We start from the raw sequence: 26,816 nt of genomic DNA on the forward strand, positions 1-26,816 counted from the left end.
ATTGGATAAGTACTGCATAGGCGATTATCTTTCAGCTGGCAACAAGTTATTTAACCCCAGCTGATGCAATGAGTAACTCCTCATTTCTTAAACAACCATGTCAAAAGACACATCCTGTGGTCGTGGAAAAGACGTTAGTCTGTTTAAGAAGGGTCAAATCATTGGCATGCATCAAGCAGAGAAAACATTTAAGGAGATTGCAGAAACTACTAGAATTGGGTTAAGAACTGTCCAACGCATCATTAAAAACTGGAAGGATGGAGGGGAACCATCGTCTTCCAGGAAGAAATGTGGTCGGAAAAAATCCTGAATGATCGTGATCGGCGATTACTTAAACGTTTGGTCAAATCAAATCGAAGAAAAACAACAGCAGAACTCAGGAGTATGTTTAATTGTGAACGCAAAAGCATTTCCACACGCACAATGCAAAGGGAACTCAAGGGGTTGGGATTGAACAGCTGTGTAGCCGTAAGAAAACCTCTAATCAGTAAGGCTAACCAGAAAAAAAGGCTTCAGTTTGCAAGGGAGCATAAAGATTGGACTCTGGAGGAATGGAAGAGGGTCATGTGGTCTGATGAGTCCAGATTTACCCTGTTCCAGAGTGATGGGCGCATCAGGGTAAGAAGAGAGGCAGGTGAAGTGATGCACCCATCATGCCTAGTGCCTACTGTACAAGCCTGTGGGGGCAGTGCTATGATCTGGGGTTGCTGCAGTTGGTCAGGTCTAGGTTCAGCAACATTGTGTGCCCAAAGAATGAGGTCAGCTGACTACCTGAATATACTGAATGACCAGGTTATTCCATCAATGGATTTTGTCTTCCCAAATGGAACGGGCATATTCCAAGATGACAATGCCAGGATTCATCGGGCTCACATTGTGACAGAGTGGTTCAGGGAGCATGAGACATCTTTTTCACACATGGATTGGCCACCACAGAGTCCAGACCTTAACCCCATTGAGAATCTTTGGGATGTGCTGGAGAAGGCTTTGCGCAGTGGTCAGACTCCCATCATCAATACAAGATCTTGGTGAAAGATTAATGTGTAACACAGTAGAGAAGGGTATTACATATATTTTGGATAAATGGGCCAATAGGTTCGGCTATCGGAGCACAGTGGAGTGTTTAAATGACACACAAGGGCAGTTGGGTGTATTTAAAGAACTGGTTTTAGTGACAGAAAACACACAATTAACAGTTGCACAAAACACACAATTATGAAAATAAAATTACACACAATAAAATGAAAAAAAAAAAGAAATAACAATAATACTTGGCCAAGTGCTAATTCTTAATTTCAAATAATTCGGGTGCACCCTGGTAATCTGCACTCCAAATTGTATTAGTCAGCAGATTAATCAAATTAATCCCAATTTGGTTTGATTCAACTTCATTCACAGGAGAATTTCCACCACAGCTGTGCGTCACAATGTCCGAAATAAAACAATCCAAACAGTATTGTCCAAAAATCAATAAATAAAAAAACAATAATAATGGAGAATGTCAGTTGTAGGTTTCACACATAACCGTGTGTGAAGATGTATGTTGCTCTCCTACCACACCGCAGGGTGCAGCATGACTCCAAATGGGATAGACGAAATCTGGTTCTCTCTTTAGGTCCAGGTGGGAAGGCTCGCCATCAATATCAAAGGAGGGATCCACTTCAGGAATGATCCAGTATAAAAAAAAACCTGACCTGTCAACAGACAGGACCAGCAGAAATACAGGACTTTACCAAGCCGTTCTAGCTTTAATCCTTCTTTCCAACACAGTAACAAAACATTACCTAGTTACTAAAACAACGGATATTTTTTTAACAACAATGTAACAAACGACAAAAACACAAATAAAAGGCTCCGAATATGCTCACCGATCTCAGTGCGACACACTTCAGACAACCGTATAGTGGGTCTCAATCCGGATGCGTGGGGCACTAAACGATGTAACAAGGCATATTTGATCTAAATAATATAAACTTAATAAAATAAAATTATGTTAAAGCCTAAATTTTACCTTTTATCTACGAAGAACAAGCTGAAATAACTGCCAGAAAGAGCCAACGATTCCTAACGGCTCTAACGGTAAAAAACTGAAGTTCAGTTTGTATTCATTTAATAAATAATTTCCAGCACAAAAGCTGGACAATCAACATAAAATCTATTTACAAAAGAGTTTATCCACAATACAGTTAATACAGCACGTAAAAAATACTTTTAACTGTCGGGATACATACTCTGGCGCTGCCCCGCTCAGCAGTCTCACCGCGTCGGATCTCTAGAGCAAAGCCAACGGTACTGCAGACCCGGGGGAGAAGGGCGGGATCCACAACGGCAGCCTGCACCCTGATTGGTCCAGACGCTCTGGAAACCAAACTTCTCATTGGCCAGGCAGACCACCCAGCTTCCTTAACCTCTTCTCTTAAAGTGGCATACCCACTTTATGTGGGTTACAAATGCAACACTGGATGGAAATAAACCTTTGACACTGCAGAAGCTTATTGAAACAATGCCACAGCGAATGCGGGCTGTAATCAAAGCTAAAGGCGGTCCAACAAAATATTAGAGAGTGTGACCATTTTTTGGTGGCGACTTTTTTTTTGGCCAGGCAGTATATATACTGTATATCAGAGGTGGGGACTCGAGTCACATGACTTGGACTCGAGTCAGACTCGAGTCGTTAAAATCACGACTTGAGACTTGACTTGAAAAAATGCTCAAAGACTCGGACTTGACTTTGACTTTCATGCCATTGACTTGGGACTTGACTCGACTTGAAGCTGTTTACTTGAAAAGACTTGATATTTTTTACTCAAAGTCTTAAAATTTAAAACACATTATTTATAAAGTGGCGTCATTAATTAATTTCACTCATTCCGTATCAATATGCGCAGACCGTCACTATGGTTTTCCTCTCTCCTTATGTATGTATGTGTACGTAGCTGCAGCACAACCAATCAAATTAACAGGATTTGGACGTTTAAAAAAACGCGGCAAAGCTACAGAGCTCAGGGAACGAAATACGAAATAACCGCTCGAATATGCTTCCGCGAGTAATTTCTTTTGGCTACGTAGGTTATGAACTTTCGACTAAAAAACGAACTGCAACTTGTAAAACATGCAAGAAGAGAATATCGGATGGAGATGCCACGACGTCCAACTTTGTCCGGCATTTGAAGCTTCACAAAGATCGGTAGGTGGCACTTTTCTTTTGCTGTAAGATAGTTGACTTTAGCTAACTTCGGGTTAGCATGTGTACTCCGGGTTAAATTGGTGATGATTTACCATAAATCCGGTCCTTCAAATGCCTCCACAAATAATGTGCACCGTGTTAGCTCAGGAAGCCGGTGGATATGTGAGCGGGGCTCCGGAACAGAAAGCAGATTCTGGACCTGAACACAGGGAACAGAGTCTCTCTGTCCCATCATGATGATGAGCCGGGTCTAGTATCATCTAAGGATGGTTGGTGTATTTGAAGACATCTACGTTGGGAAATTATATTGACAATATATTGTTTACTGCAGTCAGTGCATTAAGTCAACTGTTTTTGACTTAATGCACTGACCGGCGTGACTGTCACATGTGGCACAGAACCCATTTCCAAGTAGTATAGCTTTGCTGGGAAAAAAAAAAAAAGACCAAATACAGTGACTGTCCCAAATAAATTTTGTGTTTAGAATATCTGTCCCATATTTACGGAGGACTGAAACTAACATACTTAGAAATAAAAGCAGAAAAATAAATGCACCAGACCTTCCTGAGTTTACTTGTGATAACTTCATTTATACTTATTTCATTTTTTGAAAACTATGATTGTTGTAGTGTTGATGTTTATTTATGAATAGAAGGAGTAAACTGAAGTCAAATGTAATTCATGAATGGCTGTAATTTATTTTCTGACATCTGTTTACTTCTGACAGATTTGAAGAATACCAGATGAATAAGAGGATCACAAATGAACCTCAAATACGTATTTTAAAAAGAACAAATGGTCTAATATTTGAATTTTATGTATAATTGCAAATTATATAAAAAAAAAATAAAATAAAAACGACTCGAAATGACTTGAAATTAAAGGTTCCTGACTTGAGACTTGACTCGACTTTTGCCTGTCTTTACTTGAGACTTGACTCGGACTTGAGGACAGAGACTTGAGACTGTTAAAGAGGAAAGTTATTATGTTAGCTTAAATTTTGGAAAAAGCATGGCTCTCCTTTTCCTCCTGTTAGCCGGGTCGCGAGCGGATGTCATCACGGCTGCAAAAGTACGGCGAAACAGAATGACGTCACAGATCACAGAGTTTAATCTCATACAAAGCAATCGACAACAAAGCTGCAGAGATACAGAGATATGCATTTTCTCATGAAAATAAAAACACACAAGGGAAGACAGACGAACACAAAACATATAAGACAGACAAAGGCGCCCTCGTGGAGAAAAGATGAAAAAAACTCTCTCAGCCCCTCTCCGGTGCTGCCCTGAAATTTTAACCAAAGAGGCGTTTCCCTATTTAATATATGCAAAGAAGGCGTTCTGCTCTTCGACCAATTAGAACTCCCTCAGGCCCCCAAAGAAAGTTGTGACTTCCTGATTTATAGCAAAGGTGTCTGTTTTTTTATCTAAGCAAAGGCGGACCACTTCGTGCCCATCGCTGCCTGATACGGAAGATCCCTGGCGCCAAACGTCCTAAGATGAGATTTCACAGACACCTCCGTAGTCCCCACTTCCATTGGAATGCAAATTTATTGCTCTGGTGTGGGGGAGGCAAAGGGCCCTGCTCTGTCTGCTTACCGCATCTCAGACGAGACCTGTTCCAAATAAGAGTATTGTATATAACTGTTACACATGTCGTAGATTAACTGTATTAAGCGCCAACAAATAATCATTTTCCTTTACAAGACTTACTTGAGACTTGCAACACAGTGACTTGGTCACACCTCTGGGTCAATTCTTTACCCAGATCCGTTTATTTATTTATTTATTTATTTACCGTTGAAGCTGTGTTAAAAGATAAAGCAGTCTAACATCGCTATTTAAGGCGTAATATTTCACATGGCAAATAATTGATAGAAGAGTAATAGAAAACCAACAGACGCAGCGGTCATCACATGCTGTTCGAACAGGTGATTCAATGTAATTGAATCATTAAATGTTCAGACTGGGCGGCGTGGACAACCGCCCAGGGCATCATCATGTGGGCCGCATCATGATGAAGTGACTGTATCTATACTGAAATAATATATTCTGGACACCTTTATATATATATTTAAAAAACCTGTACTTTCTTTGGCACTTTTTCAGATGGTGGGTAGTAGGGAATTTTCCATAAAAAAAGAAATCTATAAAACGATCTGTATTTTCAGTCTGCAAAATGAAACAAAACTACTAAACATAGCCATAAATAACTGTTTTTATCTGATGAAGCAGCCTAATAAACATCTTAGAAGGAAGTTTCAATGAAATGCATTAAAAAAATAAACATTTTGGTGCAAGTCAAAAATTCCCTAAAATTAGATATTTTAAAAAACAAACAAAAAATCCCTGTTTTCTACCACCAATATCTATGAAACTATTAAAGATGGCCAAAATGGATGACTTTATATTATTCAGCGGCCTAATTTATCTTTAGTAGAGAAGTTTTATTTATTTGTATGAAAGATACAAATTTGAGAAGTGGTCAAAAAAATACACAATTTTGTCAATTTTTGAATTTTTTTTCCGTCGGTCAAATTAGCTCTGGTAGCATTTTTGTGGCCTAATAAATCTTTATTAAACAGTCCCAGACCCCTACAAAAAATTGAGCTTGTTAAGATTACATAGTCGGCTGGAAAAAATAGCTTTTGGGGCTTGGTTTCCAAAAGCCCCAAAAGCCTCCGTCATAATCGCCCTTTAGCCATTTCCCGAATCAGAAGCTACAATCGGAAGCCAAATTCAGCTTTGATCCAGACGGTCAGTTAGGATCGCCGCCACAGTTAGAGGACTGGACTGACGTTTCCTTCTGTGCAGTCCGGTTCTGTTTAGGATCCTGCTCATCATGCTATTAATGGTTTTAACCACAGTGCAAAGCAGCATCCGTGTCTCTCCATGTTTTAGACCAAACATGAAGGGAAACTTGACCAAGGGAAGCTAGTACAGTTAGCCACTGTGCTAGCCTAGCATAAAACCGCCACTTCCTGGACATACAATTATCACGTTTAAACAAGATACGTATCACGTCTAAGATAAGTATCACGCTATAACGTGATGGCACTCTAAATATTTTTTTTCCTGTGTGATAGCATTGCGCTTCCATACAAATCAAACCAAAATTAATACTGTTCCATCTGAGGACAGTCGGGAATAAAACCCACTTCCGTTTTTCAGTTGAATGTGTTTGGCTCATTTGTCTACACTGGGCCACCCATATATACAAGCATGAACAGCAGCCTAATAGGATTAAAGATAAAAAAGTGTGTAACACCCCCAGCCCCAAATGAAGGATTGTGGCTTTACTGATGAACGTGAGGTTTATTGGAAAGTTAACCCTGAGTTTCATTGTAATAGCTGTATGCACAAACACACACACACACCCCCACACACACACACACACAAAAAGGACAGTGTAAGCTACAAAAACACAACCAGAACATTTCAACTAAAAATAATATTCACCTCTAAAAATATCAACTCTAATTCAAAACTATGCCCTAGTGTTTATATACAACAAATTCACAATTTCAATCGATTACAAAATTAGAACCGTCCTTATTTACAAAACAAACATACCTTGTGCCTCTATCAAGGGGTTCGCTAATAACTAGACACATTTTAACACGTTGTTGTAACTTGTCTTCTGTTCCTTTCTGTCGTTAAGCTGCCATTCTACAACATATATAGAGCAAAAATAAAAATAAAATAACATCAAATCAAAAACTGGAAGTCATATGTTATACAAAATAAAACGAGATAAAGGAAAAAAGCCCTTAAGATGTCTAAATGAGAAACGGCCACAGTTTAACCTGAGTTCATCAAACACTTTTCCTCACAAAAACCTCTTTTGATGAGGAAAACACTGTTGAGCAGATTCAATGGGAAACCAGGTGATTGTGTTTTGCACATTGTTAAGCCCATATCAATTACAGCCACATTGGCAGAAACTAGTCTAATATGTTGGGAAAAGTTTCATTTGTCTTAATATGAACGAATTTATTTGGAAATGTTTTAATGGTTTGAAACATCTCCTTTACTAGAAGGTGGGAATCACTTCAGAGCTTTTCCTGGTTACCATAGCAATAGCAACTAATGCGACACTTCTACCTGACTGATGATGTCACTAGGATCAGATGCTTTGTGTCATAGAGCTATGACATCAGCTCTGAAACCTCTTAAATAGTTTGTCACTTGTGTTCTAGAGCCAGACTTGCAGAACCCAGCGGATTTATAGTTAATTGTTCTCTTTTCATTGTTAGACAGAAACGGAAGATGGATTCCCGTCAATTACCTAAGATTATTAATCCTTTGCTAAGGACAAGACAGAAGACGGAACCGAATGAAGAATCGAACCGACTTCGAGAACAGGAAGAATCTTTAAAACACCTATGTTTCTTACTGGACTAAATACACTAAAGATACGGAACCTGAAAGAAAATGACGGAAAGACTGCTGAGCCAAAGAGCTCCCTACGCGTCCACAGCTTATTACAGCGAGGTTTCTGGAAAAGACAAACTGTTTAAAAAGCCTTTAAAAGTAAAAGAAATGGCTAAGCGGGAGTCAAATGAAGGCTTTCCGCCTATATTTCAAAACACGCGTCCTGAAAAGGTTCCATCTCAACAGGATTGCAAGAAAATTGTTTATAACAATCTGGATGAAATAAAGAAAAACGAAACTGCTAGTTACATCCCTTTTGGAGGAAAAGCGTCGTGCAGAGAGGGCCAAGCAGCATTTACACCAAAGTTACAAGAGGAACAAGAGAGGGAGAAGAAAGATAAAATGAAACAGATTCTGACTGATTACATGGGACACCCAGGTTCAATATAAAAAGCAGAAAAACATGGAGAAGGCTGAAATTGAAAGGCAACAAATGGCTGCCATAATGCAGTCAGATAGACTGCATAAAAAATGAAGAAATGGAAATGAAGAGACAGAAGAAAGAGAAAAGCCGGAATTTTTTGAGGACATAATGAGGCTCAACTTAACCAAAAAGAGCAAAAGAAATCTAGAGGGGACAGTTTAAAGAATATATTAAAGAAAGAAACTGATTATGATGTTCTTTTACACAATAAGCAATGCAACAAGATGGCCAAGGATGAAGTTACCAAATTATCACATCAAATACAGCAGCAGGAGAAAACTCCGAAGCAAAACCTTCTGGCTGATGAATTGGCTACTAGACATCAGTACATTGATGACAAGGACAGGAGTCGTGAAATACGTCAAAAATTAGTGTACAACCAACTGTCCCTAATAAAGAAGAAAGAAGACGCGAAAAGGACAATTATGGAAGATAGGTCATTGAAAGAAATGAAACATCGGGAAGCTGCAGAGCAGAAGCTTGAAAAACTGGCGAAAGAGAAAAAGCTGCAGCTACCAAGTCTCTGACCGACTCGTGGGATTATCAGATACGACGCAAACAGCAGGAGAAGAAGGAACTTCGTGAGGCTGAGAGGAAAGACATGTTATCCTTAATTGAGTTAGAGAGAGTGTGTGGAGGTGAACGTATTAAAAGTATCCATCTTGACAAATGCCAAACAGCCTGTTTATGACGACGTTAAGGAGACTCTGCCAGCAGCAAGACCAGAGAGAAGTATGCTCCAAGTCCTGTGAGGGAAGAACGACGTATTCTGACAAACATGATGAAGGAAAAACCAGCAAGGTTGCAGACCTTCACTGAGCTGTCAGAAAGTTACCAATACCAATACTGTCAAACTTCCCTCACTAAACTCCAAATCTGTGCACGTCTCTAAGAATTGCCAACAGAGTTCTAAAAAAGGAAAATTCCCATCCAAGGAAGTTTGGGATGCCGCTCTTAGGCTGCCGGCCACATGAACCGACAAGCAGAAGAAGATGGATGGATGGATGGACGGACGGACGGATGGATGGATGGACAGACGGACGGATTGGATGGAGGATAGATGGATGGATGGACGGATGGATGATGGATGGATGGATGGACGGATAGATGGATGGACGGACTGATGGATGGATAGATGGATGGATGGATGGACGGATAGATGGATGGACGGACGGATTGGCTCTTCAAACCAGTCTTTCCTTTTCTCTTCAGCCTGTCTGTGAAAACAGCGGCTTTCACTTATCATTTACAAAACATCTTTGTAATATTTTCCGTTAGCAACGTCAGACATATGAGGCCTTAGCTTTGAAGGTAGCATAAGTCATTTTAACAAAAGGTTTTCTCTGGGTGCTCCAGTTTTCCTACAAAAACAATAGACAGACAGACAGACAGACAGACAGACATTGTCTGTAATTTTATTTATTAGTAAAATTAAGTAATCCTTCTTCAAATATAAGTTTTCTCTGGGTGCTCCAGTTTCTCTAAAAACACAAGTGACAGACAGACAGACAGACAGACATTGTAATTTGCTCTCTTAGTAAAATCAACTAATCTTGCTTTAAACTAAAGTTTTCTCCGGAGCTCCGGTTTCTCTACAAACACAAATGACAGACATACAGACAAACAGATAGATATTGTCTGTAATTTTGTCTATTAGTTAAATAATTCTACTTTAAACATAAATTCTCTCCGGGTCTCTACAAACATGATGCTACATAGGTTAGCTAGCTAAAATAGATAGGTCTATCAATAGGTAGGCAGGTAGAAAGATACCTGCCTACCTATTGATAGACAGGCAGGTATACCTACCTGTCTATTAGGTAGGTATACCTGTCAGTGCATAAGACTGACATGACATCATAAACATGACATAACATCTGTCATGAACATGAAGGAGTCTTTATGAATGTTCATGACTGTTGTCATGAAGTGTCATTCGGTAAATAATGACACTTTTAATGCAAAGCTGCATTAAAAGTGCCAACTTCGCATTATTTTGAAAATAAAGTCACTTTAATGCAAGGTTGGCACTTTTAATGGACTTTCACTGCAACTTCTAGAGCAACTTTGCATTAAAAGTGTCATAATAATAACATTAAAAGACAAGGACAGAACTGTATTAAATTGAATATATATATATAATGATGACATTAAAAGTGTCATTATTTCGACACTTTAATGTCATAATTAAAAGTGTGAGGCCTTTTAATTATGACAATTAAAATGAAAAGGGCCTCACACCATATATATATTAAGTTATATATATATATATGATGTCATTATATACAGTATGTATATATATATATATATACTGTATATATATATAAGGACATTAAAAGTGTCATTATTACGACACTTTTAATGTCATATTTAATAGTGTGAGGCATTTAATTATGACAATTAAAATTAAAAGGCCTCACACCTTATATATATTAACTTATATATTAATATTATATATATATATATATATTAATTATAATATATTATTATATTATATTATCATATAATAATATATATATATATACGGTATATATATATAATGACATTAAAATTGTCATTATTATGACACTTTTAATGTCATAATTAAATGTTTGAGGGGCCTTTAATTATGACAATTAAAATTAAAAGGCCTCACACCTATATATAGATATATATATATATATCTATATATATATATATATATATATATATATATTATATATATATATATATATTTATATAATGTCATTATTACAGTATGTATATATATATATATACACTGCCTGGCCAAAAAAAAAGTCGCCACCTGGATTTAACTAAGCAAATAGGTACAAGCCTCCTATTGGATAAGTACTGCATAGGCATCTTTCAGCTGGCAACAAGTTATTTAACCCCAGCTGATGCAATGAGTAACTCCTCATTTCTTAAACAACCATGGCAAAAGACACATCCTGTGGTCGTGGAAAAAGACGTTAGTCTGTTTAAGAAGGGTCAAATCATTGGCATGCATCAAGCAGAGAAAAACATTTAAGGAGATTGCAGAAAACTACTAGAATTGGGTTAAGAACTGTCCAACGCATCATTAAAAACTGGAAGGATGGTGGGGAACCATCGTCTTCCAGGAAGAAATGTGGTCGGTAAAAATCCTGAACGATCGTGATTGGCGATTACTTAAACGTTTGGTCAAATCAAATCGAAGAAAAACAACAGCAGAACTCAGGAGTATGTTTAATTGTGAACGCAAAAGCATTTCCACACGCACAATGCGAAGGGAACTCAAGGGGTTGGGATTGAACAGCTGTGTAGCCGTAAGAAAACCTCTAATCAGAAAGGCTAACCAGAAAAAAAGGCTTCAATTTGCTAGGGAGCATAAAGATTGGACTCTGGAGGAATGGAAGAGGGTCATGTGGTCTGATGAGTCCAGATTTACCCTGTTCCAGAGTGATGGGCGCATCAGGGTAAGAAGAGAGGCAGGTGAAGTGATGCACCCATCATGCCTAGTGCCTACTGTACAAGCCTGTGGGGGCAGTGCTATGATCTGGGGTTGCTGCAGTTGGTCAGGTCTAGGTTCAGCAACATTGTGTGCCCAAAGAATGAGGTCAGCTGACTACCTGAATATACTGAATGACCAGGTTATTCCATCAATGGATTTTGTCTTCCCAAATGGAACGGGCATATTCCAAGATGACAATGCCGGGATTCATCGGGCTCACATTGTGACAGAGTGGTTCAGGGAGCATGAGACATCTTTTCACACATGGATTGGCCACCACAGAGTCCAGACCTTAACCCCATTGAGAATCTTTGGGATGTGCTGGAGAAGGCTTTGCGCAGTGGTCAGACTCTCCCATCATCAATACAAGATCTTGGTGAAAGATTAATGCAACACTGGATGGAAATAAACCTTTGACACTGCAGAAGCTTATTGAAACAATGCCACAGCGAATGCGGGCTGTAATCAAAGCTAAAGGCGGTCCAACAAAATATTAGAGAGTGTGACCATTTTTTGGTGGTGACCTTTTTTTTTGGCCAGGCAGTGTATATACTGTATATATATAATGACATTAAAAGTGTCATTATTATGACACTTTTAATGTCATAATTAAAAGTTTGAGGCCTTTAATTATGACAATTAAAATTAAAAGGCCTCACACCTTATATATATTAACTTATATATATATATATATATAATATATTAATTATAATATATTATTATATATTATATTATTATATAATAATATATAAAAATATATATATACTGTATATATATATATATATATATATATATATATATAGCTGGTTGGATAGCTCAATAGATAAGGCATCAGTATATCAGTATAGTCTGGGTCCTTAGGCAAGACCGTTCAAGCTACTGCCTACCTCATACCATGAGAGACACAAAAATGCATAACATGCCGGCTCAGACGTCGCCCGGCCAAACAAGGTCTGCGTCAGGTGTTGGGGAACCAGAGCACCTTGATGACAAATGGGCTACTGGAACAAGACGGAAATGGGCGAGAGATGAAAATGTGGATCTGTTGGAATGCTACTACTCAAGTAACCCTAATCAGAGAGGTTACATGCAAAGACTGGTGAAGGAATGGTTACTTCGACATCCCCAGTCAACACTAAGCGCTAAACAACTAGTAGCTCAGTGTTCCAACATCCGCAAACGGCAACTGCTATCACAACTTGAGATTGACGAGATACAACACAAATGCTACGGCAAAAAGGAGGGAACCTGGATGTCAGAACTGTGACATGTAGTTAAGTCCCCACCCAGTCAGGGGATACACGGCCCCCCGAATCAGAGCGAATCAGAGCTGAACGAGACGGCTGCTGACCTGAGAGAGAAAATCATGACCCGAATGACAACCAGACCTTCTCGGCGCCAATTACAACGGCTGAGTGAAGTACCATCAGAGATCATTGAGAATGTGAATGCAGCATTGAATATTATACCATTGAATAAGCAATACCAAGCGACTGCAACATCAGGAAAAAGGAGCACGAGAAACTAGAGAAATACCAGGGCCTCAGGGAGGAACTGGAGAGGGCCTGGAAGGTGAAGGTCATCGGGGCCCTCGGGGCAGTCACCCCCAATCTGGACCAATGGCTACAACAGATCCCAGGAACAACATCAGACATCTCAGTCCAGAAATGCAGTCCTTGCACAGCCAAGATACTGCGCAGAACCCTCAAGCTCCCAGGCCTCTGGTAGAGGACCTGAGCTCAGAGGATAAGAGGATAAGAGCGGGTGGTTCTTATCAGAGGATAAGAACCACCCGCTCTTATGGGTGGGTGAGAAGGGAATTTTTTTTTATATACTGTATATAATGACATTAAAAGTGTCATAATAATGACAATTAAAAGTGTGAGGCCTTTAATTATGACAATTAAAAGGCTTCACACCTTATATACATTAATTCCCAAATCTCTCTGGAGTCACTTAAATAATGTCCCAACTAAAGAACAGAACAGAATGTTAGGATGTTTCTGTGTGAACAAAAAGGTTTTGGTACTGAACTATGACAGGCCCACTTCATGAACTGTGAACTGAAATAGTAAAACTCGACTCATCATGTCTACTTTTCTATAAATGGACAAACATTCTTGTAAAAAAGGCCAACAGCCGCATAATGTTCAAATAAAATAAGGGTAATTAAATTTCTAAGTATGATTTTCAAATAAAGTTCAGGTTAATGACTAGTTTTCACTAGTCATTAACCTGAACTTCTACCTTGATAATAAACTGGTTTTAGGTTTATTAATCCTATGAATTTAGGAAAAGTTCTTCAATGACTTTAAATGCAGTTTTGAGTAGATTTGATTTTAATTTCTGGGAGAGCAGATCACACCAGGACTGTCTCTCCACAGCTGCTTGTGTCTCATTAATGTTGGCAGGTATGATGTGATCTTGAGATTCTGTTTCAAACTGAGTTTATACACCTCTGGAAAACATTTAAAGTTTCTCTGATTTGACTCTTTATAGGTATATGTTTGAGTAAAATGAATATTGTTTACTCTATGAATTACTGACAACATATTTCTTCATTCTGTTTGTGAATGTATGTAAATAAGCAGTTAGATTTAGAAAACTGCACCAGCAAATATCTTTCATGGGTCTTAGCCTTACTGGGGGCTAAGCACCCCTAAAAGTCAGATCCTAGACTGGTTCTGACTTTTAGGTCTGATCTAAAAGTTCAGACCTGAATGAGTGACATCATTCATTCTGTGGAAAAACAGATTGCTCTTATGGATGCAGTAGATGATGTTTTTAAAGAGCGATCCAGTCAGGAAATGTCAGTAAAACGTTTGTTTGTTCAATGCCATGTGGAGCCTGAGATCTCATACTTTGATCTCAGGCCTTATTATTATTATTATTATATACTTGGGATCATGGCTCAGATTGAATACACCAAAAAACTTGAAAAAGTAATTGCCTTACACTGAAGAGGATTTGATCTTGATAATGTGCATTTCAAGAAGCCAACCACAGACAAGTGAGCTGTTGGCTCCAGATCTGTTGGCTCCAGATCAGCAGGATTCATGTCATGAAGTAACTTTTTCACTCGCCAGACATTGAACCAACAGAGAACTAGATTACATCACAAGTGGGTAAAAAACCAAGAAATGTAGATGACTTGTTAAATAGTACAGCTCTGGAATGGAATCCATCTCTGATATTTAGCAGTGTATATCAATGGGGTCAACTCCATACACTTCATTCATTTAATCATAGAACAAAGTGATTACACAATTAATGAGTAGTACAGGGACGCTCGCTATTATTCAGTTTATAGAGTGAAAGGAGTTTTCCTGACTTTTTTTTTTCCCCCATGTTTTGATTTGAAACAGAACAGATCAGAGGTGGGGACTCGAGTCACATGACTTGGACTCGAGTCAGACTCGAGTCGTTAAAATCACGACTTGAGACTTGACTTGAAAAAATGCTCAAAGACTCGGACTTGACTTTGACTTTCATGCCATTGACTTGGGACTTGACTCGACTTGAAGCTGTTTACTTGAAAAGACTTGATATTTTTTACTCAAAGTCTTAAAATTTAAAACACATTATTTATAAAGTGGCGTCATTAATTAATTTCACTCATTCCGTATCAATATGCGCAGACCGTCACTATGTTTTTTCCTCTCTCCTTATGTATGTATGTGTACGTAGCTGCAGCACAACCAATCAAATTAACAGGATTTGGACGTTTAAAAAAAACGCGGCAAAGTTACAGAGCTCAGGGAACGAAATAGAAATAACCGCTCGAATATGCTTCCGCGAGTAATTTCTTTTGGCTACGTAGGTTATGAACTTTCGACTAAAAAACGAACTGCAACTTGTAAAACATGCAAGAAGAGAATATCGGATGGAGATGCCACGACGTCCAACTTTGTCCGGCATTTGAAGCTTCACAGAGATCGGTAGGTGGCACTTTCTTTTGCTGTAAGATAGTTGACTTTAGCTAACTTCGGGTTAGCATGTGTACTCCGGGTTAAATTGGTGATGATTTACCATAAATCCGGTCCTTCAAATGCCTCCACAAATAATGTGCACCGTGTTAGCTCAGGAAGCCGGTGGATAGTGAGCGGGGCTCCGGAACAGAAAGCAGATTCTGGACCTGAACACAGGGAACAGAGTCTCTCTGTCCCATCATGATGATGAGCCGGGTTTAGTATCATCTAAGGATGGTTGGTGTATTTGAAGACATCTACGTTGGGAAATTATATTGACAATATATTGTTTTGACAGGTCAGAGAAAAGAGGAAAAAACTGCTGTTATGGTTCTTTGTATTGTGCTGTGGAAATGTCAGCATTTTCGTCTTTTTTGATTGAATATCAAGTTTAACAGAACTGGGCAATAAAGTGGTCCAATTTAAAAATGTTTTTTATACTTTGTGTTCAGCTACACATGTTCTATCATTTGAGATAAATACATATTTTAAAACGAACAAATGGTCTATTATTTGAATTTTTTGTATAATTGCAAATTATTAAAAAAAAAATAAATAAAAACGACTCGAAATGACTTGAAATTAAAGGTTCCTGACTTGAGACTTGACTCGACTTTTGCCTGTCTTTACTTGAGACTTGACTCGGACTTGAGGACAAAGACTTGAGACTTACTTGAGACTTGCAACACAGTGACTTGGTCACACCTCTGGAACAGATTCATAAAAGCTATAAGGATTCAAAATTTACTCAAATTTAAGATTTACACTTATTTTAAATAAAAGTACCGTATTTGCTATATCAATGTATCATGAGATAGTAAAAGTGGTATTCATTAGACGAAAGATAGAAAAACTGGCCTTTATTTAGTCTTTTTACATATGGCTTTAGCTTTTCTTTTATTACAAATAAGTTTTACAAAACGATTCTGAGGACTTCTGAATCAAGCAGAGGTGGAAAACAAAAAAAACAAAAACAAAACTAAGAGGCTGACAACAATGACGCGTTTGCCATCAGATGCCCCCAACTTTCAGCATGACTGCGGCTGAAAGACAGCAACCGGCCGTAAAAAAAAAAAAAGACAGCAAGAGAACATTTTGTCGACACACGGCAGCAAAACGGACGAGACGAACAAGATGGACAGAGGTGGTGACATTTTTTTTTCCCCCAGAATCACAGGAAGAAAAAGCAAGAACCGCGGAGTCGACGCGAGTCCCTTTCCTGTGCCTGACGAGGCTCATTTACATCACGACAGTTTACATCTCGTAGAGCTTCCAGCCGCTGGTCTGAAACCACCGACATCAGAGCAGGTTAAAAGAAGGCCGGTTCACCCCGTTCGGCCCAGTGTTGAGAAACAGTTACTCTCTGCACAGTGAGCGGCGCTCGTCAGCCGCCGCCACAGATTTCTAAACTTCATCAGTATTTTTCCTACAGGTCTAAGGACTAAATTACAGCTCCTTCAGTTATTTGATTCAGTGGAATTAGAAGACATTATCAGAAAGATCAAATGCATACATAGAAACCATCAACACCCATCACATTAGATTGCACTGCATTAAAATTTCACTTTTCAAGGATCCACCAAACTGGCACATGATGTGTATTTAAAAAAAAAAAAAAAAGTTGTTTTCGGACACGTTTTTTTTTTTTCCTCCCTCCTGGTAAAGTTCGTCAACGGCGACCGTCGTTCCAAATCCCTGTCAGAGAAGGTGTTGCATAAGCAGGATGTGAAGTCTCTTGCATACGGAGGCGTCTCATGTCTCTCTCCTCGCCTTCTTCTTCTTCGCAGGTTTGGGCACTTGGCTCTCTTCGATTTTTTCTGTGGAAACGAGGCAAAGAACACCTTCAACGCATGAGGCAGAAAATTTAATCATGGAGAACTAGTCGTTTTGAAAAGTTGAAGCACAATAGAACTCTTGGATTACCAAAAAAAAAAAAAAAAACAACTTCTGTGATTTTCTTTTAGTTTTGCAATTTTTTGGGAACAAGTCTGACTTTTCAGCATTTAAAATGCCTAATCCAAGACATTTTGTACTTGCCTGACCAAATTACCCCGACTCCTATAATGAGCTCAGCAGATGAGCAGTTCCACCAGGTGTTTTGCTAATTGCTGCTGGCTAGTCTGAAGGAGCTGAGTGGAGAGTTGTAAAGGAGGGCCGCTCTGTGAGGCAGAAAGCTGGAAACTGAGGAGGAGCTACGTCTTAAAGGCGGAGCTAAGTCCTGCCAGGTGTTTGGCACAGGTGAATGGTTGCCATGGGAGATTAAAGTATTTATTGAAAATTTATGAAAGAAACACTCCAGATACGCTATAATGTAAAACAAAAAAAAATAAGTTGATTTATGATGATACTGTCCCTTTAATAACTCTTATTAATTGTCTTACAACTTTTCTTTTTTACCAAATAGAAAAATTAAAGCAAAATAGATTTTTAGTTGTTTACTTTGATAACAAAATTTACTGATTCGTTAGTTTTTACTTAGAAAAAGGTATGACTACACTGCAAGTATAATCAAAACATGCCTGAACAGCGCCCCCTTGAGAAGCATTGGACCAAGTGCGACGTTCTTTACTTTGCTCTGTCGAAGCAGGAAGGTTGTTCTGCTTGTAAGCGGGCTCTCCATCGGTTGGCTTCTGTATAGCAAAAATAAATAAATAAATATATATATATACTGTATATTAGAAATTCAGACTAGAAATAGAAACAATAAAGGTGCGTCGCATCGGTCAAGCAGAAAAGGGATGAACCTCAGTTTTTGGGTCACTCACTGTTCCTTTTACCTCACATCACACTCAGCGTAACAGAGGAAAACCAATAACTGTGTTACGTAAAATAAGAGCTTGGTACAATCAGATAAAGCACCGGCGGTACTGGAACAGTTCACCGAGACAACATCTTGCTCGTCATGTGAATCAATAACTTATTATCCAGCATTTCTTTAATAAACTGCAGCTATGAGTCATCCAGTGAATCACATCTGGTCCAGAAAATACGTCCCTTTGTTTGCAGCGGCTAATTTACCTGAATGTCAAGAGAGCTGACAGAATCAGTACCTGAGAATGTTGAACACCAAAAATGAAAGTGCGACTGCAGACCTGATATACAATTAATCTCATTTGTATTTAGACAATTACAAGAAAAAAAAAATCAATTGATTAAAAAAAAGTATTCTTAGCCAATTTTTTTTTTTCAATCTGATTTGAAAGTATATTCCTATATTGTTCTTTAAGTGCCATAAATTTAAGGAGAAATAAGTGTGATTACATTTTTTTTTCCATAATAGAGCAACTGTACAATAATACTCTATTTTGTGTTCCAGCTAATCTGGACATGTTGCGCTGGATTGTTGGTGGCTATTAGCTATGTTTGCTACTAGCGGACAACAAATTTAGCTAACATACAGCAACAAGTTACTTTTAACTTCTAGTCTTTGGCTCCTGGTGATTTTAAATCCATTAGTCACCTTAACATTCGTTTAGCAGAGCTTTACTTTCAAACAAGTGCAAAGCAAACATCAGGGTGTTAAAAAAAGCCGTTTCCAGTTTCCTTAGTCTCTACAAAAATATGTAGTTGCCATTAATTATATATTCATAGAGTAGATAATCATAAGTCCTAATAAAAATAATATTTTTATTGATTGTGTAGCGTGGTCTTCGTTGACTGTATTAGTTTTCTTATTGAGTAAAATTAAAAGATGATCTCAGATCAGTAAACAATAACAGTCCGAAACTGCATTGACGTTCTCTCTGACTTTTAGTGTTTGTCCAGCCTTGGCACTGAAAACCCCTCAGATAAATAAATCACATTAAAAGTGTTCTAGTTTTCGTGTGTGTTTCAAAAGAAGAGGTGACACTGCACCAGCTGGAACGCAGCCAGCCTTACAGGGTGACTCTAATCCGGGGACTTTACAGTCATTCTGAATCAGGGAATCTGAATGAATGCCATGTGGTGCGGTAAACTCCGGCCAAACGAGACCAGAGCACTCCTGGGCTAAGACGGATTTATCTAATTCTTTGGACAGATGGAAAGTAGGTTTGCATGACTGTGATTTGGGATGTTAAGTCACACAAAGGTGTTTACTGTCCACTAGTTAGAGAGGTCGTCTAGCAAAACAGTCAAGTGTCGCCTTAGTTTCACAGAGAAAAACCATAAAGTAATCAGAAAATCTAGCTTCAAACAGAGCAGGAACAACCCTTACCTTTATATTATATTAATAACACTTGTCGATTAATTCATCTTACAGCAAAAGTACCAAAGGCGTACTAGATATAGTGCCTTGCAGCAATATTAATACCCCTTAAATTTTCCCATATTTTTATGTCACAGTAACAAACTTCAATGTATTTCAGCAGGGTTTTGTATGATAGACCAGGTAGTGCATAGTAGCGTGTTGGGTGGAAAACAAACTGTGAAGTTCTACTTATAACTTTGTTTTTAGGATACTTACTGGCATCATCCATGACATCCAGGTCATTGGCCAACTCGGCACTGGTCAGATGATACTTTTCTGGATCACTGAGGGCCGTGAGCAGGATGAGCAACACCACGGCATTGATGAGCTTTAGGGACACAGGACATACGGGTAAGAAACGGGCAAATTACAGTGGAGCTGTAGAACTTAAAATGCACACATGAACTCTAGGTGTTGTGCAGGACGTAAAGTCGATGTTATAAACACAGGAACGTTAAAGGTCTGCTTGGAAATTTGTGTTTTTGGTGCAACACAATCTCTGGCTTGTGCAGTTGGTTATGCTGATGACTCATTCATCCCTATTGATGGGGTGAAGCAACGGAGCATTCTTCGCATTCAATAGGCAACCTGACACCAAACCTGCTACCTGAAGAGACCTGCTGCTGATTTATTAATAGCAGGCAGAAAAAGGATTTTTCCACAGGCCCTTTAAATTGACTTCAAAATGCTGCTGAGTTTTCCCCTCGTTTTCAATTAGGAGACAATAACCCGAATAAACTGTGATAGTTGCCTACATTTAGCTGCACACGTCATCTGCTGCGCTAGTTATAGCCTAACGATCTTAGAGGTAAACAATAACAAACTATTGGCCTGTCACGATAACATTTTACTGGACGATAAATTATCACAGAAATTATTGCGATAAAAGAAAACATTATTATACATTATTTTGAGACCGTTTTAAGTCATGTGTAGATAACAGCATAATAATTCAAATTCAGCCCTCTGCGAGATCAATAAGTTTCAATTTTGTAAAGAACACTTTATCCTCGACAAGGAAGATATTTTAAATGTATATATATTGTTATATAAAAATAACAATAAAAAAAGACCAAAAAACAATCAACTGAAAATTAAACCAAACGCAACCGAAACCGTAAATAAATTAGATTACAAAGTTTCTTTAAGCAAAATAGCCCTTCAAAAAATATGAATAGTCAGAATGGACATTAATGGGGGGGCTTTTAACTTATCACGCGATTAATTGATTAATTGCTTATTGCGACAGGCTTACAAACCCATAAAAATGACCAGAATACCCTGAAATAATATTTCATCCTTTTGTTGGAGTGCAGTATCCAACCTGAATCCCTCCAACGAGGCCACGCTTCCCCGCTTGCTGCCGAATGTCTACAGGGATGCAGTGGGACGCAGACGGATGCTCACCATATACCAGACCCCCAGGATGATGGTTCCTGTGCGGACATGGCAGCACAGGCAGCAGCTTGTGGAGTACCAGCGGTCCCACGGGGACATCATCATCTTGTCTGTGAACATTTACACGCAGGGTCGGTGACGGGTCGGGTTGGGAAGGAAAGCAGTCGCCTCGTCGTCCGAAGCCACGTCCGCCGAGCGCCGAGTCTCGCCGAGAAATGACGAGAATCATCCGCTGTTGGTCTTTCGGTTGTTTACTCGTCGCTCGAGCGGATTATAAACGCGCCGCCGCGTCAAGTTCGACGCCATCTGAGGCGGAAAGCGGAAATCTGATTCCAAATTAAAAGCTGAATTTCACATTGACGCAAAAATGTTTTAAGAAATTTCTCGAATAGGGAATCTTTGAAATTTTATAACAAACACAGTTTCAGTGTACTTTTTCTTCTTCAGGTGAAGGAAAGAACTATTTAGCTGGTATCAGTCGAATTGTGAACTTCGCTCAGAAGCTGAAACTTCTTAAGGAAAGGAAAATTAACAGGCAGGGTCCCCGAGGTCAAACGTCCACATGAGAAAATATGAAGTTTCTTTCCAAGTTCAAAATCCAACATGACTGGCATCAATATAATTTAGTGATAACACTTTAATTGTACATTGTAGCAGACACTTGTGAATGGGCCCCATATGAATATTTTTTTTAATTTTTTTGCATTGGTTGATTATTAACTGGCCCTGGGGTCATTGACTTCTTTGGGGTGAACAAACACAGCAACACAGGCCAACATTTTTTATTTTTTTTGAGGGGAAGGATCTATTTTTTGGAGACCACAGATACAACAGAAATTAATCTAGTTTGCAGACCCCATTCAAGTTTTGGTCTAATTACTTCAGCTAAAGTTATTTTGAAGAGTACTTCCGGTGGTAATCTGTGCTACCTTGATTGAACAACCTCGGTCATGGTGACGATAAACACCCGAAAGGAGTTGGACTCAAATCCGATTATGTAATGCGTGATTTCGAGAAAGTTACTGAGCGGATTAAACTCAGAACACGAATCTGGAAATTATGGGTCAATTCTTTACCCAGATCCGTTTATTTATTATTTATTTATTTACCGTGAAGCTGTGTTAAAAGATAAAGCAGTCTAACATCGCTATATAAGGCGTAATATTTCACATGGCAAATAATTGATAGAAGAGTAATAGAAAACAACCAGACGCAGCGGTCATCACATGCTGTTCAAACAGGTGATTCAATGTAATTGAATCATTAAATGTTCAGACTGGGCGGCCGTGGACAACGCCCAGGGCATCATCATGTGGGCGGCATCATGATGAAGTGACAGTATCTATACTGAAATAATATATTCTGGACACCTTTTATATATATATAAAAAAAACTGTACTTTCTTTGGCACTTTTTCAGATGGTGGGTAGTAGGGAATTTTCCATAAAAAAAGAAATCTAAAAAACGATCTGTATTTTCAGTCTGCAAAATAAAACAAAACTACTAAAGATTGCCATAAATGAATGTTTTTATCTGATGAAGCAGCCTAATTAACATCTAAGAAGGAAGTTTCAATGAAATGCATTAAAAAAAATAAACATTTTGGTGCAAGTCAAAAATTCCCTAAAAATTAGATATTTTAAAAAACAAACAAAAAATCCCTGTTTTCTACCACCAATATCTTGAAAACTATTAAAGATGGCCAAAATGGATGACTTTATATTATTCAGCGGCCTAATTTATCTTTAGTAGAGAAGTTTTATTTATTTGTATTGAAAGATACAAATTTGAGAAGTGGTCAAAAAAATACACAATTTTGTCAATTTTTGAATTTTTTTTCCGTCGGTCAAATTAGCTCTGGTAGCATTTTGTGGCCTAATAATCTTTATTAAACAGTCCCAGACCCCTACAAAAAATTGAGCTTGTTAAGATTACATAGTCGGCTGGAAAAAATAGCTTTTGGGGCTTGGTTTCCAAAAGCCCCAAAATCAGAAGCTACAATCGGAAACCAAATTCAGCTTTGATCCAGACGGTCAGTTAGGATCGCCGCCACAGTTAGAGGACTGGACTGACGTTTCCTTCTGTGCAGTCCGGTTTCTGTTTAGGATCCTGCTCATCATGCTATTAATGGTTTTAACCACAGTGCAAAGCAGCATCCGTGTCTCTCCATGTTTTAGACCAAACATGAAGGGAAACTTGACCAAGGGAAGCTAGTACAGTTAGCCACTGTGCTAGCCTAGCATAAAACCGCCACTTTCCTGGACATACAATTATCACGTTTAAACAAGATACGTATCACGTCTAAGATAAGTATCACGCTATAAACGTGATGGCACTCTAAATATTTTTTTTCCTGTGTGATAGCAATGCGCTTCCATACAAATCAAACCAAATTAATACTGTTCCATCTGAGGACAGTCCGGGAATAAAACCCACTTCCGTTTTTCAGTTGAATGTGTTTGGCTCATTTGTCTACACTGGGCCACACATATATACAAGCATGAACAGCAGCCTAATAGATTAAAGATAAAAAAGTGTGTAACACCCCCAGCCCCAAATGAAGGATTGTGGCTTACTGATGAACGTGAGGTTTATTGGAAAGTTAACCCTGAGTTTCATTGTAATAGCTGTATGCACAAACACACACACACACCCCACACACACACCACACACACACACACACACACAAAGGACAGTGTAAGCTACAAAAACACAACCAGAACATTTCAACTAAAAATAATATTCACCTCTAAAATATCAACTCTAATTCAAAACTATGCCCTAGTGTTTATATACAACAAATTCACAATTTCAATCGATTACAAAATTAGAACCATCCTTATTTACAAAACAAACATACCTTGTGCCTCTATCAAGGGGTTCGCTAATAACTAGACACATTTTAACACGTTGTTGTAAACTTGTCTTCTGTTCCTTTCTGTCGTTAAGCTGCCATTCTACAACATATATAGAGCAAAAATAAAAATAAAAATAACATCAAATCAAAAACTGGAAGTCATATGTTATACAAAATAAAACGAGATAAGGAAAAAAGCCCTTAAGATGTCTAAATGAGAAACGGCCACAGTTTAAACCTGAGTTCATCAAACACTTTTCCTCACAAAAACCTCTTTTGATGAGGAAAACACTGTTGAGCAGATTCAATGGGAAACCGGGTGATTGTGTTTTGCACATTGTTAAGGCCCATATCAATTACAGCCACATTGGCAGAAACTAGTCTAATATGTTTGGGAAAAGTTTCATTTGTCTAATATGAACGAATTTATTTGGAAATGTTTTAATGGTTTGAAACATCTCCTTTACTAGAAGGTGGGAATCACTTCAGAGCTTTTCCTGGTTACCATAGCAATAGCAACTAATGCGACACTTCTACCTGACTGATGATGTCACTAGGATCAGATGCTTTGTGTCATAGAGCTATGACATCAGCTCTGAAACCTCTTAAATAGTTTGTCACTTGTGTTCTAGAGCCAGACTTGCAGAACCCAGCGGATTTATAGTTAATTGTTCTCTTTTCATTGTTAGACAGAAACGGAAGATGGATTCCCGTCAATTACCTAAGATTATTAATCCTTTGCTAAGGACAAGACAGAAGACGGAACCGAATGAAGAATCGAACCGACTTCGAGAACAGGAAGAATCTTTAAACACCTATGTTTCTTACTGGACTAAATACACTAAAGATACGGAACCTGAAAGAAAAATGACGGAAAGACTGCTGAGCCAAAGAGCTCCCTACGCGTCCACAGCTTATTACAGCGAGGTTTCTGGAAAAGACAAACTGTTTTAAAAAAGCCTTTAAAAGTAAAAGAAATGGCTAAGCGGGAGTCAAATGAAGGCTTTCCGCCTATATTTCAAAACCACGCGTCCTGAAAAGGTTCCATCTCAACAGGATTGCAAGAAATTGTTTATAACAATCTGGATGAAATAAAGAAAAAAGAAACTGCTAGTTACATCCTTTTGGAGGAAAAGCGTCGTGCAGAGAGGGCCAAGCAGCATTTACACCAAAAGTTACAAGAGGAACAAGAGAGGGAGAAAGAAAGATAAAATGAAACAGATTCTGACTGATACATGGGACACCCAGGTTCAATATAAAAGCAGAAAAACATGGAGAAGGCTGAAATTGAAAGGCAACAAATGGCTGCCATAATGCAGTCAGATGGACTGCATAAAAATGAAGAAATGGAAATGAAGAGACAGAAGAAAGAGAAAAGCCGGAATTTTTTGAGACATAATGAGGCTCAACTTAAACCAAAAAGAGCAAAAGAAATCTAGAGGGGACAGTTTAAAGAATATATTAAAGAAAGAAACTGATTATGATGTTCTTTTACACAATAAGCAATGCAACAAGATGGCCAAGGATGAAGTTACCAAATTATCACATCAAATACAGCAGCAGGAGAAAACTCCGAAGCAAAAACCTCTGGCTGATGAATTGGCTACTAGACATCAGTACATTGATGACAAGGACAGGAGTCGTGAAATACGTCAAAAATTAGTGTACAACCAACTGTCCCTAATAAAGAAGAAAGAAGACGCGGAAAAGGACAATTATGGAAGATAGGTCATTGAAAGAAATGAAACATCGGGAAGCTGCAGAGCAGAAGCTTGAAAAACTGGCGAAAGAGAAAAAAGCTGCAGCTACCAAGTCTCTGACCGACTCGTGGGATTATCAGATACGACGCAAACAGCAGGAGAAGAAGGAACTTCGTGAGGCTGAGAGGAAAGACATGTTATCCTTAATTGAGTTAGAGAGAGTGTGTGGAGGTGAACGTATTAAAAGTATCCATCTTGACAAATGCAAACAGCCTGTTTATGACGACGTTAAGGAGACTCTGCCAGCAGCAAGACCAGAGAGAAGTTGCTCCAAGTCCTGTGAGGGAAGAACGACGTATTCTGACAAACATGATGAAGGAAAAACCAGCAAGGTTTGCAGACCTTCACTGAGCTGTCAGAAAGTTACCAATACCAATACTGTCAAACTTCCCTCACTAAACTCCAAATCTGTGCACGTCTCTAAGAATTGCCACAGAGTTCTAAAAATGGAAAAATTCCCATCCAAGGAAGTTTGGGATGCCGCTCTTAGGCTGCCGGCCACATGAACCGACAAGCAGAAGAAGATGGATGGATGGATGGACGGACGGACGGATGGATGGATGGATGGACAGACGGACGGATGGATGGACGGATAGATGGATGGATGGACGGATGGATGGATGGATGGATGGATGGATGGACGGATAGATGGATGGACGGACTGATGGATGGATAGATGGATGGATGGATGGACGGATAGATGGATGGACGGACGGATGGCTCTTCAAACCAGTCTTTCCTTTCTCTTCAGCCTGTCTGTGAAAACAGCGGCTTTCACTTATCATTTACAAAACATCTTTGTAATATTTTCCGTTAGCAACGTCAGACATATGAGGCCTTAGCTTTGAAGGTAGCATAAGTCATTTTAACAAAAGGTTTTCTCTGGGTGCTCCAGTTTTCCTACAAAAACAATAGACAGACAGACAGACAGACGACAGACATTGTCTGTAATTTTATTTATTAGTAAAATTAAGTAATCCTTCTTCAAATATAAGTTTTCTCTGGGTGCTCCAGTTTCTCTAAAAACACAAGTGACAGACAGACAGACACTGTAATTTGCTCTCTTAGTAAAATCAACTAATCTTGCTT

General features: G+C 38.6%; 1 protein-coding gene and 1 long non-coding RNA gene across 4 annotated transcripts; both read right to left on the reverse strand.

The window, feature by feature from the left end:
• Positions 1-1,045: 1,045 nt before the first annotated feature.
• LOC116716395 (uncharacterized) lies at positions 1,046-2,443 on the reverse strand. 2 transcript variants are annotated; one of them, XR_004338450.1, is made up of 4 exons: positions 2,232-2,443; positions 2,012-2,073; positions 1,869-1,931; positions 1,253-1,694 (listed from the first exon to the last, which is right to left on the reverse strand). It is a non-coding gene; the product is annotated as an uncharacterized LOC116716395 (long non-coding RNA). The 2 variants fall into 2 exon arrangements; XR_004338449.1 differs by having other exon boundaries at positions 1,046-1,931.
• A 13,884-nt stretch (positions 2,444-16,327) lies between these two features.
• Positions 16,328-21,400, reverse strand: LOC116716394 (lysosomal-associated transmembrane protein 4B-like). 2 transcript variants are annotated; one of them, XM_032557246.1, is made up of 5 exons: positions 21,120-21,400; positions 19,929-20,040; positions 18,054-18,114; positions 17,430-17,431; positions 16,328-17,301 (listed from the first exon to the last, which is right to left on the reverse strand). In XM_032557246.1, exons 1-5 carry the CDS (start codon positions 21,228-21,230, stop codon positions 17,237-17,239), a joined length of 351 nt encoding a protein of 116 aa, XP_032413137.1. In that variant the 5' UTR covers positions 21,231-21,400; the 3' UTR covers positions 16,328-17,236. The 2 variants fall into 2 exon arrangements, with proteins under 2 accessions (XP_032413137.1, XP_032413136.1); XM_032557245.1 differs by lacking the exon at positions 17,430-17,431 and having other exon boundaries at positions 21,120-21,381.
• Positions 21,401-26,816: the final 5,416 nt, after the last annotated feature.

Source organism: Xiphophorus hellerii, unplaced genomic scaffold, assembly GCF_003331165.1.
Source record: "Xiphophorus hellerii strain 12219 unplaced genomic scaffold, Xiphophorus_hellerii-4.1 PGA_scaffold_36__1_contigs__length_39454, whole genome shotgun sequence".
Classification (NCBI taxonomy): Eukaryota; Metazoa; Chordata; class Actinopteri; order Cyprinodontiformes; family Poeciliidae; genus Xiphophorus; species Xiphophorus hellerii.

What these genes read in the sequence shown, in the direction of transcription:
- LOC116716394 (XM_032557245.1), bottom strand. Translation starts at nt 21,230, where the DNA reads ATGTTCACAGACAAGATGATGATGTCCCCGTGGGACCGCTGGTACTCC. An exon ending in TCCTGGGGGTCTGGTATATG is followed by an intron (nt 20,041 to 21,119) that starts GTGAGCATCCGT and finishes GTGTCCCTAAAG; the next exon opens with CTCATCAATGCCGTGGTGTT. An exon ending in TCCTGCTTCGACAGAGCAAA is followed by an intron (nt 17,302 to 18,053) that starts GTAAAGAACGTC and finishes TCGTTTCCACAG; the next exon opens with AAAAAATCGAAGAGAGCCAA.